Genomic DNA, 16,891 nt, shown 5'->3' with positions numbered 1-16,891 from the left:
CTGGAGTAGCGTGCCACTCGCCAAAAAAGCGGTTCAAATTGACCCTAACGCACTCTGCTGCTCGCAGAACTCTGCATTGAGCGGTTGAGTTTTTTTGACACTTTGCCGAGTTCTTCATTGAGAAACACCGCCTAGACCTATTCTTAGCATGAAAATCTAGATTTCAGTCATATGTTAAGAAACAAGTGTGAGTAGAAACCTTTTGGGTGGAGAAAATTTAAGACATTAATATTGTGAATTTTTTGTTAATTAGTTGATGTTTGCAATTACTAACACTTCTCTGTGTCAAGTAAAGACCTTGAGAGTTTTGTAACTTTCAGATACTCAAATTGTGGATTTTGTTGCAGTTAAAACATTTTCAAGGCCTGAAATTTCTTTGGAGGTTGCATGCGGGCAGCCTAAGTTATCCTGCAAGAATTTCTTGATTAATCCTATTGCAACTGCAATAAGTGTTTTCTCATGTAAAGTCAGGTTGTTAGAAGATTTTCTGCAACTTAAGATACGCCTTACTTTTTACCTGGTGCGGGTGCATTTCTCATGTTTAGTGAGATCTCCTTTCTGAGTATAACGTTTCTGGCTTTCCCCTCCTGTATAAGGCTTTAATCCAGTGTGAATTCTCTCATGTGAAGTGACATTGTATTCAAGACTAAACCTTATCTGACATTCAGAACACACCAGTGTGAGTTTGCTCATGACAAGTGAGACGTAATTTGTGACCAAAACTTTGCTTGCATTTCGAGCACTCATAAGGTTTTTCCCCAGAGTGGGATCTCTCATGAAGCATAACTGTCTTTCAGATTCAAGCTTTTATGGCATAAGGATTTTCTTCAGTGTGTAGTTTCTCATGGTGAGATAGCGTTTTTCTCTGCAGCTTTTCTGGCATTCAGAGCACTCATAAGGTTTTCATCAGTATGGAGTGGATTATGGTTAGTGAGGCTGTGCCTATCAAAAAATAGGAATTTCTGTCATTCACAGCATAGGTAATGTTTTTTCCCTGCGTGCGTCTGCTCATGTAGGTGAGATTGCATTTAAAATGGATGCTTTTCTGGCACTTGGAGCACTGAAGTATTTTTGATGGTGTGTTTTCTTATGATGCATGTAGCCATCACTACCTCTGAATCTTTTCTGAGATTTAGAGCACTGGTGTTTTTCCCCCAGTGTGGATTCTCAAATGTACAGTGAGATCAGATTTACGGCTGAAACATTTTTGGCCCTCAGAGCACTGATAAGGTTTTTCCCCAGTGTGCGTTCTTATATGGTGAGTGAGATTGATTTTTTCACTGAAACATTTGTGGCATTCAATGCAATAAGGTTTTTCCCCAATGTGGGTTCTTGTATGCCGAGTGAGTATTCTTTTTTCATTGAAACATTTCTGATATTCAGAGCATGGATAAGGTTTTTCCCCAGTGTGGGTCCTTGTATGTGTAGTGAGTATTCTTTTTTCACTGAAACATTTCTGGCATTCAGAGCACTGATAAGGTTTTTTCCCCAGTGTGGGTCCTTGTATGTGTAGTGAGTATTCTTTTTTCACTGAAACATTTCTGGCATTCAGAGCACTGATAAGGTTTCTTCCCCAGAGTGGAATCTCACATTTCAGTCAGGTCAGTATAGCTCTAAGCTGGCGCTGTACGCGGACGACTTGATTTTATATACGGGTGATCCAGGTACAGCTATTCCTCGGATCGAGGAACTGACAGCAGAGTTTCAGGCATTATCAGGATACAAGGTGAACAGATCCAAGACTGAGGTCATGTGTTGGAACGTAGATCAATGGTATGGCACTGAGAGTCGGGAGTTTAGATATCTGGGAATATATATTGTGAGGGAATTGGATCGAATTCCTAAGTTAAATCTGGACAGAACAACTAGGGAAATGGACCATTTGTTTAGCAGATGGAAGAACCTCCCATTGTCAATCTATGAGAAAGTGAATCTAGTGAAAATGGTCATTCTCCCCAAGCTCTCCTACCTGTTTTCCACAATACCGCTAACATTCCCTAAGAAAGACATAAATAAGATACAGAGCAAAATAGGTTGTTTTCTGTGGGGGGACAAAGGGATGCGCCTGACCTGGAAGAAACTCAGAAGAAGGTTATTAAAAGGTGGGTAAGCTCTCCCCGATATTAGTCTATATGTAGTGGCATTCCAGTTTAAGAGCCTACGCATGCTACTTACTAAGCCAGGCGACTCATCCTGGGGCAGATTGCTGGAAGAGATGGTGAGAGCAGAAGGGGGAAGCGATGCCTTTATGTATAAATTTGGATCTCCTAGATTCTTCAAGTGGGTTTGTTTGAAGATACTAAAAACTGCCCTAGAAACATGGTACAGGGTAAGGGTAAGCAGTGGGATTGGGTACTATTCAGACTCAGCTCCAGTTTGGGATTCACCTGGTACCCCTGACTGCTTGAACGATGCCTTGGCATACCTATAAAAAGGGCTGGGATTACGAAATGAAAAGAGTTAATGGATGAGGAAGGGATATACCCATGGGTGTACTTGAGGGCAAAGGTAGGGACAGATTTATCAAGATTTAAATATCTTCAATTGCTGTCCTGGCATACAGCGGAACGTGAGGAGATAAAAAGTAATGAGGAAATAGAAAGGCTAAGTCAATCCTTCACACCTGTTATAAAAGAAATCTCGGTATGGTATCAACATCTACTAATGGGATAGCTTTGGAAGAGGGGGTTTGGAACAATTTCTCCATGGCACCACAGGCAGAGGGCATGCTTGAACCATCCTTGAAGACACTATACAAACATATAAAGCCTGCCTGTCTGAAAAAGAACCATTTTTTCGTGGTCAATAGGCTTTACTACACTCCTTATAAAATCAGGAAATTCGCCCCATCACCGCCACCAAAATGCCCGAGATGTCAGGAATTGCAGGCAGATGACATCCACATGTTTTTCGAATGTTTTTGATACATTTCTGACATTCAGAGCATGGATGGATAAGGTTTTTCCCCAGTGTGGGTTAGTGTATGTCGAGAAAGACTTCTTTTGTCACTGAAACATTTCTGGCATTCAGAGCACTGATAAGGTTTTTCCCCAGTGTGGAATCTCACATGTGCAGTTAGAAGTGATTTACGGTTGAAATGTTTTAGGCATTCAGAGCACCTCTAAGGTTTTTCCCCAGTGTGGGTTTTTATATGCAGTGTGAGATGTCTTTTTTCACTGAAACATTTGTGGCATTCAATGCACTGATAAGGTTTTTCCCCAGTGTGGATTCTTATGTGCCGTGTGAGACTACTTTTTAAACTGAAACATTTCTGGCATTCAGAGCACTGATAAGGTTGTCCCACAGAATGGGTCACTGCATGATTAGAAAGACTTTGTTTATTACAAAACCTTTTCTGGCATTCAGAGCACTGATAAGGTTTTTCCCCAGTGTGGAATCTCACATGTGCAGTTAGAAGTGATTTACTGTTGAAATGTTTTGGGCACTCAGAGCACTGATAAGGGTTTTCCCCAGTGTGGATTCTTATGTGCTGTGTGAGACTAGATTTTAAACTGAAACATTTCTGGCATTCAGAGCACTGATAAGGTTTTTCCCCAGTGTGGGTTCTTACATGCACCGTGAGATTGCGTTTTTCATTGAAACATTTCTGGCATTCAGAGCACTGATAAGGTTGTTCCACAAAATGGGTCACTGCATGATTAGAAAGACTTTGTTTGTTACAAAACCTTTTCTGGCATTTAGAGCACTGATATGGTTTTTCCCCCGTGTGGATTCTTGTATGTTTAGTGAGTCTGATTTTTACACTGAAACATTTCTGGCATTCAGAGCACTGAAAAGGTTTCTCCCCAGTGTGTGTTCTTATATGATGAGTGAGACTGTTTTTGTCAATGAAACATTTCTGGCATTCCGGGCACTGATAAGGTTTCTCTCCAGTGTGGGTTCTTCTATGCCGAGCGAGATCAGGTTGGGTATTGAAACATTTCTGGCAATCCGTGCACTGATAAGGTTTTTCTCCAGTGTGGGTCCTTATATGTATAATAAGTCCTATTTTTCTAATGAAATATTTCTGACATTCAGGGCACTGGTAAGGTTTTTCCCCAGTGTGGGTTAATACATGTAGAGAAAGACTTTGTTTTTTACAAAACCTTTTCTGGCATTCAGAGCACTGATAAGGTTTTTCCCCAGTGTGGGTCCTTGTATGTACAGTAAGGTCTCTTTTTTTACTGAAATATTTCTGGCATTCAGAGCACTGGTAAGGTTTTTCCCCAGTGTGGCTTAATACATGTAGAGATAGACTTTGTTTTTTACAAAACCTTTTCTGGCATTCAGAGCACTGATAAGGTTTTTCCCCAGTGTGGGTCCTTGTATGTACAGTAAGGTCTCTTTTTTCACTGAAATATTTCTGGCATTCAGAGCACTGGTAAGGTTTTTCCACAGAGTGGGTTATTACATGTCGAGAAAGACTTTGTTTGTTATAAAACCTTTCTTGGCATTCAGAGCACTGATAAGGTTTGTCCCCAGTGTGGGTTATTGCATGTCGAGAAATACTTTCTTTGTTACCAAACCTTTCCTGGCATTCAGAGCACTGAAAAGGTTTATCCCCAGTGTGGGTTCTTCTATGCTGAGTGAGACTGGATTTTTGACTGAAACATTTCTGGCATTCAGAGCACTGGTAAGGTTTTTCGCCAGAGTGGGTTATTACATGTCGAGAAAGACGTTGTTTGTTATAAAACCTTTCCTGGCATTCAGAGCACTGATAAGGTTTTTCCCCAGTGTGGATTCTTATATGTTCAGTGAGATAATATTTACTGCTGAAACTTTTTTGGCATTCAGAGCACTGATAAGGGTTTTCCTCAGAGTGGGTTAATGCATGTCGATAAAGTTGCGATTTGAAACTAAACCTTTTCTGGCATTCAGAGCACTGATAAGGTTTTTCCCCAGTGTGGATTCTCATATGCGTAGTGAGATTAGATTTACTGCTGAAACTTTTTTGGCACTCTGAGCACTGAGAGAGGATTTTCCCAGTGTGCATTCTCTCAAATTCAGTGAGATGAGATTTATGGCTGAATCTTTTTTGGCACAGGTAACTTTTTCCCCAACTTGGGTTATTTTGCTTTGATTGAGGCGGGTTTGAACACTGAAATTGTTCTCACAGCCCGTGTTTTTAAAATGTGTATTACTAGAGTTAATATCTCTACATTTAGTTTTCTCTTGCTTATATGCCACGGTAAGAGTGAACCTGATTTTAGAGTCGGGCTTGTTTAGATAATATTCAGCATTTATCTCTAAAAGATATTGTGTGTAATCTTCTTAACACTTGAATTGAGCAAAATATGTCTGGATGCAGCCCTGTAACACCGGTCGAAATGTTTGTAGCAGATAACAGTCTTTTGGTTATAGCCTATCCGGCAGCAACTTATTTTGTGACTGAAGTTTTTCTCAAATCTATTTGTATAGGTTCTTAGCAATGCAGTGATAAGGTGTTAGTCTGATATTTAATGATTAAACTGAGAAGTACCTTTTTGCACTGGCATAATGGCAGTAACTGAGAACATTAGAACATGCACAGTAATATTGTGGCTCATCAGTCGCAGAACATCAGTTCCTTTTACCCGTTCTGTGTTTGGTGTAAGGTTAAGGATTGTAGTTCTGAAGACAAGGATTTATTTACATTAGCTAGCGCAACGGTGCTCATTTAATCCATTTTGATATTTAACAGTTTTAAATATCACTCCTGCACAACAGATAAGGTTGAGGTGATTTACATAGAATTACAGAACAGTACACAATAAAAAGGAAACAATCTGAGATGGTCATGAACAACACAATAAAGTGGTGAATTTTTAACGTTTTCGCCAGAGTGAGCAGAGTGGGTCGAGGTGTTATATCCCGAGGCAGATAGTCTCAAACTTGCGTAACTGGTTAAAAACAGTTGTTGAACAAAGGTGATTTTCCAATCTTTTGGTTGTTAGCGTGTCAGCTTCGGAGTCTTCTTTCAGTGTCTTTTTTTTGATGGTTTGCAGAAGAAACCTTTTGTTATATCTTTCTTTTATGCAGTGTGTGCTTCCTCTCTTGAATTACATGATGCTTTAGATCATGCGTGCTTTAGATGAACGTTATTCTGTTATGCTGAGGCAATTTGTCTTTCTGGTAATATTTCAGATGAGGACGTTGTGATTGGTCTTTCTGGCACTATTTCCGATGCTGTGTGGACAGATATGCCTTTGCTCTGGGTTAATGAAATGCAAAATTAGAGACTTCACTTACAGGTATAGTACTTTCCTCAGCTCCCACTTCCTCGCCACACCTAGATTTTGGAAATTGTTTAAACTTAGAATGCTGGATGTCCTTCAGTTTTTCAAAATAATCCTTCTTATGGCACTAACATTCAGTTGGCTGGTGCTAAATCTTGCTTTCTTCGTCCGTAATTTCAATCACCTATAGTATTAAAATTAAATAGTTAATACATGTAAATATCCCCAAAAATAATTTACAAGCCATATCAAAGCAGAGTTGCAAAATTTTGAAAGTGTTGAGCTGTTCTTCAGACCGAGCAGAGTGTAGAATGGTAGCCTGAGAGTACTTGGATCTAGGAGTGAGGATTTGTAGAATTTCCAACATTTTATTAAGCTCAGAAAGGATACATGTACCCTATGGACTTGTAACATAGAATCCCAAAAGCAGACATTAAAGTCATATGGACTGGCACCAAAAAGATATTGAAAATAGAATACTATTAATTAATTTTTAATGTAGATTTCTAGGATGGGAATTTCCCCTCCACGGACAACAGGCGTTTCCCGCTGCCCTGAGTTACCACCTACTTGTATCTGGTATCCTGACTTTTGAGCTCTGGCCTCTGCCGCACGCAAATCTATTGTGTGTTGCGAGGACTATGCCTAGACCTATCTCTCAACTATGGTCCAGAGTATGAATCAAGGGCAATGAAATTAAGGAGTACTTTCATGTGTTCATTTTATTCCACCTGATTATCAGTCGTTAGGCTTTTCTGCACCTGGATTTAGAGAAACAGGACACCATTTTTTTCCAGACAGAAAAATTAGACTGAAAAGAACCACAAGACTCGGTGCAGCAGAAGCAGCCAAGACTCATGCTGTTTTTTTACAAACTGGGGGAAACACACAATTCTTCCCTCTGTTAGAAATATCTTTCCCCTTCCCTCCCCTGCTTCGCCCATCTCCCCCCCCCAACCAACCACATGCATATATCTACCTCCTGCTTAAAACAAGTGGTAAATGAAAGCAGAAAAACAGTATGAAATAGTGAATGGCATGTGGTTTGAAAGGCAGAAGAATCTGTTCCTCGTGGCAACTCCCCAGTACATTGCGTCAAAACTGTAACTGCACGTTACTGGGATAAATCTACCACAAAACAATTACATGAGATTTTTCTGCCACCCCAGTACTGTGCAACTTCTAACAAGGGGCTATAAGAGATCTTGGACCGGTCCTGTGACCTGGAGGGTCACACCAAGTGTGCCCTCATTTAAGGCAGAGGACTGTCATGTGTTTAACAGCTAGAGTGGTGGTGGCAATGCACCCTGTTGTAAGGATCAATAGCCTGATGAGATCTTTGCATCATGGTCAGTGGAGTGGCTTTCTACTGACACACCCATGTAATGCTCCATTTCTATACCTGTGCCCAGACTTTGCAATAACATCAAGTGCATGTTTACGGTGTTGGTGTGCGTAGCATAAATGCAATGTGAGAGTGTGACAGAGTAAACACCATCTTTCCCTCATTTATACCAGAGTTCAAAGTCCTCTGTTACCAAGGAATAATGTGCTCTACAAAGTAAGCAGGTGCCTGCTGTGGCACCAGGGATGGTGTCAGCCTGACAGTTTATCTAAATTGAATGGACATCACCTGTAGGTTGAATTACTTAATGGAAAAGCTGTGTAACTGTCCACAAGAGCCTAGAAGTCTGCCTAGAAGCCTGCCTGTCTGGTAAGAAAAGGAAGGGAGTTTCACTATCCAGCAGGAGGACAAGGCTGTCCTGGAAAAAGCAAGGTCCGACACATCCTCGTTATCTGTAGGGCGAGCCGGAAAGCCATCCAGCAAGACCAGCTAGTCTGAGGGATGCCAAGACTCTCCCAACAGTTCAAGGTAGAAAATAAAACTCTACGACAACATGATTGTTGAGGCCCAGTAGGACGATTGTGTGCTGCCAACAGGCCCATTCAAGGTTGCATTTGCCAAATTCCTAACACAACAAAGTCTGAATCTACTGACTTGAATGTGGGCTCAATTGCTGATGGTCAGGCCTCCAGAGGGGGCTGCACTTACAGACAGGCCAGGTGTGACTTGCTACCTTGGGACTGCTGAGCTACAGGCAACTGCAAAGAAAAGAGAGTGGGTGCCCTACTGAATGCAGCACTATATCCAGGACAAAAGCGCTCCACAAAACCTGCTGGTGGGTCACTGCTCTCGCGAGTCTTCGGAGGTGCCATTCAAATGTCGGGAAACAGGAAAGAGACCCAGACAAGACTGACTCATCCTGTGAAAGGGTAAGACACTTACGACAGAGCATACACGCATTGGGGGTAACTGGAGTGACAGAACTGACCCTATACTATATTCATGATACTCATAAATGCCCCTAGAGCGCAAGAGGGTATCAGAACTGGACGCACCTGTCTGCAGCACATGGTAGTCTGGCATGCCTGCACTATCTTTTCACCCGGACTGTCCATAAAGATGACTTTAGGGCCGCTACACACATAGCAGGGGGAATCTCAGACCATTTGCTGGTGGAGGTGCAACTCGATGGTCCGGTTGGTATGAATTAGGCGACTAAAAACGGTTCTGACATTTGCAGGTGGGTCACGCTCTGCAGGGTAACATCTGGGAAGGAGGGGGAAGTTGCCTGAGGCATCCCCACTGGAGGACCAGCTGCTAACTAATCCCCTGACCGAAAAAGCAATCTCAACCATCTATAGGAAGTTGATCTACAATTCTCTGGATCCCTTGGGACTATGCTGTTACCACCTTGCATACAATTGTAGAAACAGCACGCATTAGGAAGAATTCAGCCCAAGCAGCTGAATTGATAGCTCTGACTAGAGCTTGTGTATTGGCTAAAGGAAAAAGAGTGAATGTGTTCACCGATAGCCAATACGCATTCAGGGTAGTCAATAGTTTTGGCCGCCTCTGGAAGGAAAGAGGATTCTTTACCTCACACGGTACTAAAATACAGCATGGCCAGCTAGTAAATGACCTCTTAGAATCACTTGCCTTGCCCACTCAGATAGCGATTGTGAAGTGTAGTGCACATAAGAGGATCACTGATGACGTAGGTGAAGGAAATGCTTTCGCGGATCAGATAGCAAAAGAGACAGCTAGAGATGTGACAAGTCGTATGTATTTTGCTGGACCTGCCAGATCGGTCAGTCAAGGAGGAATGTGTGAGGACACAATAGAAAGTGTGAAAATGATTCAGGAAGAGGCTACAGAGAAAGAATTAAGTAAGTGGAAAGATGGTACGGGAATGTTAGATGTGACGGGGTGTTGGATAGAATTGTCGGAACATCAGCGTTGGCTGCTAACAGACGCCTATGTACTTCCAGTAGTGACTATGGCGCATGGTCCAGCCCACATCAGTGTGAAAGGAATATGCAAGCTTTTGGCTACGGTATGGCAGAATGCGGGAATCCCTAAATGTGCAGACAATCTAGTTAAGCATTGCATTGCTTAATGCATAACCCAGGAAGAGGGACACCAACTCCAGCAGGCCATTTTGCTCCCCCAACATATCCTTTTGAGGTGTTGCAGATAGACTACATTCATATGGAGAGATGCAATAACCTAAAGGATGTCCTAATGGTGGTGTGCGCCTTTTTCTAGATGGATAGAGGCCTACCCCCTAAAGGATAATACTGCTTTGTCTACAGCAAATGTCCTTCTGAAGGAATACTTCCAGAGGTTTGGTTTACCTCGAATTGTCTGGAGTGACAATAGAAGTGAATTTGTGGGCCAAATCATGCAGAAAGTATGTACAGGTCTAGGTATTAAGCAGAAATTCCATGCGGCAAATGACCCTCAGTCAGCGGGTTTGGTAGAGTGCTATAATGGCACTCTCAAGCTTAAACTTGCAAAGATACAGGCCAGCACGGGTCTTGCCTGGGCCGATGCTTTACCTTTGGCTCTCTTGTCCACCCGAACAGCTGTTCATTCTCGTGTGGGACTTAGCCAATATGAAATTGTGTTCAGATGCCAGGCTAATGTCTGGGGTGTCCCTAGGCCCAAAAAGTACTCGGATATAGAGTATCCAATGTTGGTTGATTATTTGCATGACATCACCACTAAATTGCGTGTTCTCCATCAGCAGGTACAAGACGCTTTTGCCTCAGGCCTCTTCCGATCCCGGGCACACCATCCAACCTGGGGACTGGGTGTGTCTGAAGAATTTCCAAAGAAAAAAGAATCTGGAGCTCGCTGGGGACCGCCAAGACAGGTCCTGCTGACGACACGTACAGCCGTGAAGGTTGTTGGGAAAAAGAACTGAACTGCATTCATGGTGTGCACTGCAAAAAGGTACCCTTGCCTTTGCCTTTTGACCAGTGGGTCCGCAAAGGTATAGGTGATTTTGAAGGAGAAAGGGTCCCCCGGTTTGTACCTTGAATGAATTCGGACTGAGAAGGAAGACGATGATGTTTTGCAAGAAGCTGTACCATCGCATCTCAAAATAGATACAACTGATCCAGAGACACTTTTTCAGGACCAGACTGCGACTAACAAAAACAAATACAATCTTTGGCCTAGAAAGACAAGAGACATTTGAAAACTTTTCCTTTTTCTGAACTTACATTTCAAATTTTGAATTGCATATATATTTTTTTCTCTCCTTTCCTGTGTGATACTGGAATCATCCAATTTAAGTTGCAGGGTCGTGGTAGGAGACTTGGTTTGTGACCTGAGTAGTGGCAATAGGCCTGCAGGACCTGTAGTGTCATAGGACGGCTAATAACCACAACTAAGTGAGATAGGAAGATTGCCACGAGCAACACTTTAGAGGATGAATTCTGGTGAATCGGAAAATGATAAAAGAGCAGAAATGAAAAAGAAATATTGTAAATTATTGTTTAGTAGATGTGGCGTAGTATTCTGTGTTTTGATTTTTCTATGTGTTTTATTAGCTTGTGTGGGTTGGGTTACTCACACTTTGCAGCCAATACCTGTACCTACACCCACCTCTCACCCTATATCTTTTCACACTACTGTCTCCCCGCACCAGCTACATACCCTCTCTGAACATGAACCGACCAGGAGAACGGAATACTTTAACAATTCATTCATACAGTTGTTGCATCAGCATCAACTGGTCACTAACACCACCGATTGTTGGGTCTGTGGGCTCATGCCTCACAGCACGGATAAGGGGATGCTATTTTTAGTCTTGCCGTTTTCTTATGAAGGATCCTCCTGGGCATTTCTGGCCATGTTTTCCAACGCATATGAGCACCAACCTCGATACCCTGTTAATACTGATGTTTGGTCACGAACCCTTGATGAAGGGAATAGTAGCCATGACAAAGAATACTGGTGAAGGTGGGAAGATCCCACCTGACGAGAAGCAAGCATATGATGGTTGGAACTTGACCCGATACAAAAACAGCCTTACAGATAGGGCTGGACGAAAAAGATCTCCACCCGTTTGGACTCTACCCTGTCGAGGCCATTACTGTTTGCAAGGGAATGGTCAGAATGTCAAAGCCCAATTAGGAAAGAGCACTTGTAACCATACTTATACTTTTTCATCTCAGACTTCTCCTCTGTTAATACCAGCTCAAGGTACATATTTTGTCTGTCACATGGTTGCCGATAAATTTTTCGGGATCGTGTTATGTGGCTTTCCTCCTTCCTCCAACATATACAGCCCCACACGGCAGGACAAGAGGGAGGGGACTTTATCAAAGGACTCCTCCAATTTTGGGGGCCTATGGCTAATAGCAGAGACATCAGACACCTTATTCGCGTTGTCGAGGCTACAGTAAACAATACGGTGGGGGCATTGAGACCTCACCGCTGAGCTTCAGGCGGACTGTCTCGTAACTTTACAGAACAGAATGGTGTTGGATGTTATTCTTGCAGATAGAGGCGGAGTATGCAAATTGATTGGGCCTAGCTGTTGTATTTACATACCAGACAACGCCCCTACAGTATACCAAGCCACTTTGTGAATAGGTCTGCTTTTCCCTGGAGACCTTGGTTTTGATCGAAGGCAGGCAGTCCTCCCAAGGTTCTGGAGGTAGCTGGGCTGCAAGACGAGTTGACTTTTGGTTCAGGATCATCCAGGTATGCAGACAGGCCAGTAGGGCTGGGACCATGTCTGGCTTTCGAGCTGGGTACTCGACAGAATCCGCGCTGCTTCTTGCCACTGAATCCATCAGGCAATTTGTGGATGCAGGTCAAACGGTGGCCTTGATCCTGTTGGATCTAAGTGCCGCCTTTGACACTGTAGCCCATCACACGTTGGTAGTGTCTGAGGAAGGGTGGGGTATCTGGCAATGCCCTGAATTGCCTACAATCTTTTCTGTCGGGTCACTGCTTCCAGGTGAGACCGGGCAAACACTACTCCAGGGTCATCATGCTGAACCAGGGAGTGCTGCAGGGCTCGACCCTGAGCCCGACCCCGTTTAATCTCTATGTAGCTCCCGTAGCGGAGACTGCTGAGGGGTCGGGATCAGGGTCGTATCCTATGCCGATTAAACGCACCTGGTGGTCTCCCTGACCCAGGCACAGGAGTTGGCTGCCTCCAACTTCACGGCATGCATGCAAGAATTGGCTGCATGGATAGCTAAGAACTGCCTGAAGTTGAATAGCAACAAGACAGAGGTGCTTGTGGTGGGTAAGGCCCCGACTGTGTTGTCATCGGCATGGTGGCCCCCAGGACTTGGGGGGTCACCTACGCCCTGTGTGCAGGCAAAGAACTTGGGAGTTTGGTTAGATCCCAGTCTTTCCTAAGACTATCAAACAAGACGGGTAGCAGGCGCCTGTTTTGGGATCCTGAAGGTCCTGCGTTAAACCTTGGACCTACTCCCTGTAGCGTCTAGGAAGACTCTGGTTCATGCCCTGGTGACGTCGCGCCTGGACTATGGTAATGTCCTTTATCTAGGCGCAACAACCAAGTGTATGCTCCGTCTGTAGGGAGTGCAGAATGTGGCAGCCCACCTTATTTTGAGGCGTCCGAGAAGGGCATCGGCTAGGGCAGCCCTGGCCGCGTTACACTGACTCCCAATTAAAGAAAGGTCACTTTCAAGGCACTTTGTGTCTGTCATCGGATCCTGCAGGGAAGGGCCCCTCCGTCGCGGTCGGATCTCCTGACCCCCCTATGTCCCCACACGTCAGCTGAGGTCAGGTGGGGTAGGATTGGTGTGCGTACCCGCCATTAAGAAAGCCAGTAGTGTACTGCCAGTGTCAATGGAACAAGCTAAGAAAAAATGGTGCAGAAAACCACAATAAGTGTAAATAATGCACGAGTAGTGTACTGCCAGTGTCAATGGAACAAGCTAAGAAAAAATGGTGCAAAAAAGGCTGGCGACGAGTAGACGGACCATGTCGCGGGAATAGAGGCCAACGCTATCGGAACGAGAACGGAGATTCAAGCAGCCAAGATCAAAGGCAATCAGACCGGGAATGTTCACAGCGGACAGAAGTGGACGACCTCGCCCACGGATAAAACTGGAAAGCGGGCCGATCAATAGACACCCAAACATAGATAACGCTGCAGACGCGCCGGCTTTGGACACTGGGCTGATGCGGGCTATGGAGGGAAGGGAAGGTCTGCGCTTCTCCATGGACTTTCTACCCCCTTCACGCAAGTACACTGTTCTGGGTTGGGATGAAGCCCTCTGCTGAGTTGGGGTAGCGGGAAGTTCAGAGTCCGTCGGGCAGGGAGGCAGGGTGGGAGGGTTTGACAAGGGGTTGGGAAGTATGGGTTCCGAGTTTTTTTGTTCTAGTTTGTAACGGCAATGATAACATGGTGGAATATCCCCTGGCTGACAGGTTTCCACATAACATGGTTGGATTACGGCTCACGCTCATCAACTACCGCATCATACACCCCAGTTGATTGTACCCAGGACACAGCCCCTGAAGCTGAGGTGACCCCCGTCACACTACTCACTTGGAATGTACACAGGCTAGGAGACAAGATTAAGAGAGGACTGGTGCTACAGGCCCTGAAACGTCAAGCTCCCACATTGGCACTCCTGCAGGAAACACACCTCACAGTCACTGAGTGTAAGGCATTAGATAGATGGGGTATAAGATGGTGGTACACTCGGAGTTCTCGTCGGGCTCCAGGGGAACGGGTATCCTGGTGCGGAAAAACTCTTCCTTCATAGTAATCCAAACCAGAAAAGATGATCAGGGGAGATTTGCAGCAATACAGGGTCAATGGGAAGGTAAGCTTATTAATGTGATATCACGATACATCCCCCCGGCGCTCCACACAGTGGCATTCCCAGCTCTTAGTGAATTTCTGCTTACCCTGCCGGAAGGAGACGTTATTATCGGGGGGGGGGGGGAGTTTAATGACACAATAAATGCTAACTTAGACAGATATCCAATGGTGACGCAGGCACCTGGAGTCTCTCGCTTGTAGAGTTTCGCAGAGGCACTGGGGCTGGTTGACGTTTGGAGGCATACCCATCACACAATGCGACAATACACGTTTCATTCAAATGTACACATCAGTCTATCTAGAATAGACTATTTTTGGACATCGGAACCAGTCCGCAGAAAGTTGATGACATTACGATCAAACCCAGAGGTATATCAGACCACTCACCAGTAGTGTTAACCTTCTCCTACCACCACATGTCCCGTAAGAGGCTTTACTTTATCTACCCCGGATACTTACAAGTCCCGAAAATTTTAAAAGAAATCCGCAAAGCCACGAAATACTTCTTTGGGGAAAACACTGCATCTGTTGGTTCCCCGTCAGTTTTATGGGAAGCTTACAAGACTGTAATTAGGGGGCAGGCAATAGTCTCCAATACGGGACACAAACGAGAAAAAAAGAAAGAACTAATGGATCTAGAGCTAGAATTACACTCAGCCGAAACAGACCACTCGACGGACCCCACACCTGACTCGACGCACACTCTGCACCTCAAACAACAACAGTATAGGGATCATCTGCAAAGAGAGACGATGTCCAACCTCACAGCAACCAGACATAAGGTATATGATGTAGGGGACAAGGACGGGAAGCTCCTGGCTTGGCTTGATCGGTGAGAGCAGAGCACTAAGGGAATAGCGCAACTACAGGCAGCAGAGGGACAGTTCACAACAGACCCGTGGGCCATTATATGCACATTGGCAGGGCATTTCCGAGATGTTTATACATCGGCATCGGGCATGTCCGAGGCCGAGGCAGCAGCCTCCATAAAAGGTATAGAAATGCATAAAACTAACGCAGGAGGCTTCCTTGAAGCTGGAGGCGGATCTCACAGAGGACGAGTTGCAAGCCGCAATCTTCTCGCTGCAGTCAGGCAAAGCGCTGGGACCCAAAGGGATCCCGATAGAATTATATAAACAGATGGCGGACACTATCAGTTCACACTTACTGCGAATGTACACCGACAGCTTAGATAGAGGCGAACTGCCGCTTGACCAGCGACTGGCCACAATAGTGGCTATCCAGAAACCTGGTAAACCTCTGTCAGAGTGTACCTCTTATCGCCCAATATACCTCAATGCGGAGGCAAAAATGTTTGCTAAAGTACTGGCAAACAGACTGATGGCACCCCTCCCGCATTTAGTTCACCCGGACCAATCAGGCTTCATGCCAAATAGAAACACTGCGCTAAACCTCAGACGCTTGCATGGAGCGATGGCTCAAGCACCAGCCCTGTCAGAGCCGGCGGTTGTCATATCCCTAAATGCGAGGATGGCTTTTGATATGGTGGAGTGGAGTTACCTTTTCGCTGTCCTTCCTCATTTGGGATTTGTCCCTAAGTTTTGTGTGTGGATCCGCCTCCTGTACACCGGACCACTGGCGTATGTAACGGACAATGGGCACATATCGGACGCTATACCACTGGCGAGAGGAGACCTGCCGGAAGGAGACCTTATTATCGGGGGGATTTAATACCACAATGGATGCTAAGTTAGACAGATATCCGGTGAGGACGCAGGCACCTGGATTCTCTCGCTTGCAGAGTTTCGCGGAGGCACTGGGGCTGGTTGAATTTGGAGGCATACCCATCACACAACACAACAATACACGTTTCATTCAAATGCACACAACAGTCTATCTAGAATAGACTATTTTTTGACATCGGAAACCAGTCTGCAGAACGTTGATGACATTACGATCAAACCCAGAGGTATATCAGACCACTCACCAGTAGTGTTAACCTACTCCTACCACCAAATGTCCCGTAAGAGGCTTTACCCTATTTACCCCAGATACTTACAAGTCCCGTAAATTTGAAAAGAAATCCGCAAAGCCTCAAAATACTTCTTTGCGGAAAACACTGCATCTGTTGGTTCCCCGTCAGTTTTATGGGAAGCTTACAAGACGGTCATTACTTTGGCACCGCATCGTGTACATTGGGAGTTTGTTGCATCTTTTGAGTTTCACTCACGCTTGTTAAGCGGCACTGCAGAATTCCAACACCGACGAACGTCCATGGCAACCGAGTCTTGGCAATGATTTCAGCGCGTTGATCTTCGTCGAGACGTTACACAAGTCAGCGCGTTGATCTTCGTCAGGACATAGCACGCTTACGTCTGATGTCATCAGCGGGCATTTTTATCACCGGGGCAACTGTTCTTAAACAAAACACGAATGATAACATGGTGGAATATCCCCTGGCTGACAGGTTTCCACATAACATGGTTGGATTACGGCTCACGCTCATCAACTACCGCATCATACACCCCAGTTGATTGTACCCAG

The 16,891-nt window shown here is 44.7% G+C and overlaps 1 protein-coding gene across 2 annotated transcripts; it reads right to left on the bottom strand.

Annotated features, from left to right (window-relative positions):
* Positions 1–1,015: 1,015 nt before the first annotated feature.
* On the bottom strand, positions 1,016–6,071 carry LOC147737461 (uncharacterized). Of its 2 annotated transcripts, XM_086930590.1 has the most exons (5): positions 4,863–6,071; positions 4,275–4,778; positions 3,204–4,106; positions 3,009–3,119; positions 1,016–1,361 (listed from the first exon to the last, which is right to left on the bottom strand). In XM_086930590.1, exons 1-5 carry the CDS (start codon positions 4,991–4,993, stop codon positions 1,133–1,135), a joined length of 1,878 nt encoding a protein of 625 aa, XP_086786716.1. In that variant the 5' UTR covers positions 4,994–6,071; the 3' UTR covers positions 1,016–1,132. The 2 variants fall into 2 exon arrangements, with proteins under 2 accessions (XP_086786716.1, XP_086786636.1); XM_086930510.1 differs by lacking the exon at positions 1,016–1,361 and having other exon boundaries at positions 2,978–6,071.
* Between the last annotated feature and the right edge of the window lie 10,820 nt (positions 6,072–16,891).

Source organism: Lissotriton vulgaris, chromosome 1_1 (genome assembly GCF_964263255.1).
Source record: "Lissotriton vulgaris chromosome 1_1, aLisVul1.2, whole genome shotgun sequence".
Lineage (NCBI taxonomy): Eukaryota > Metazoa > Chordata > Amphibia > Caudata > Salamandridae > Lissotriton > Lissotriton vulgaris.
Note: the sequence above shows the minus strand (reverse complement) of the source record. Positions and strands in the feature narration are given on the sequence as shown.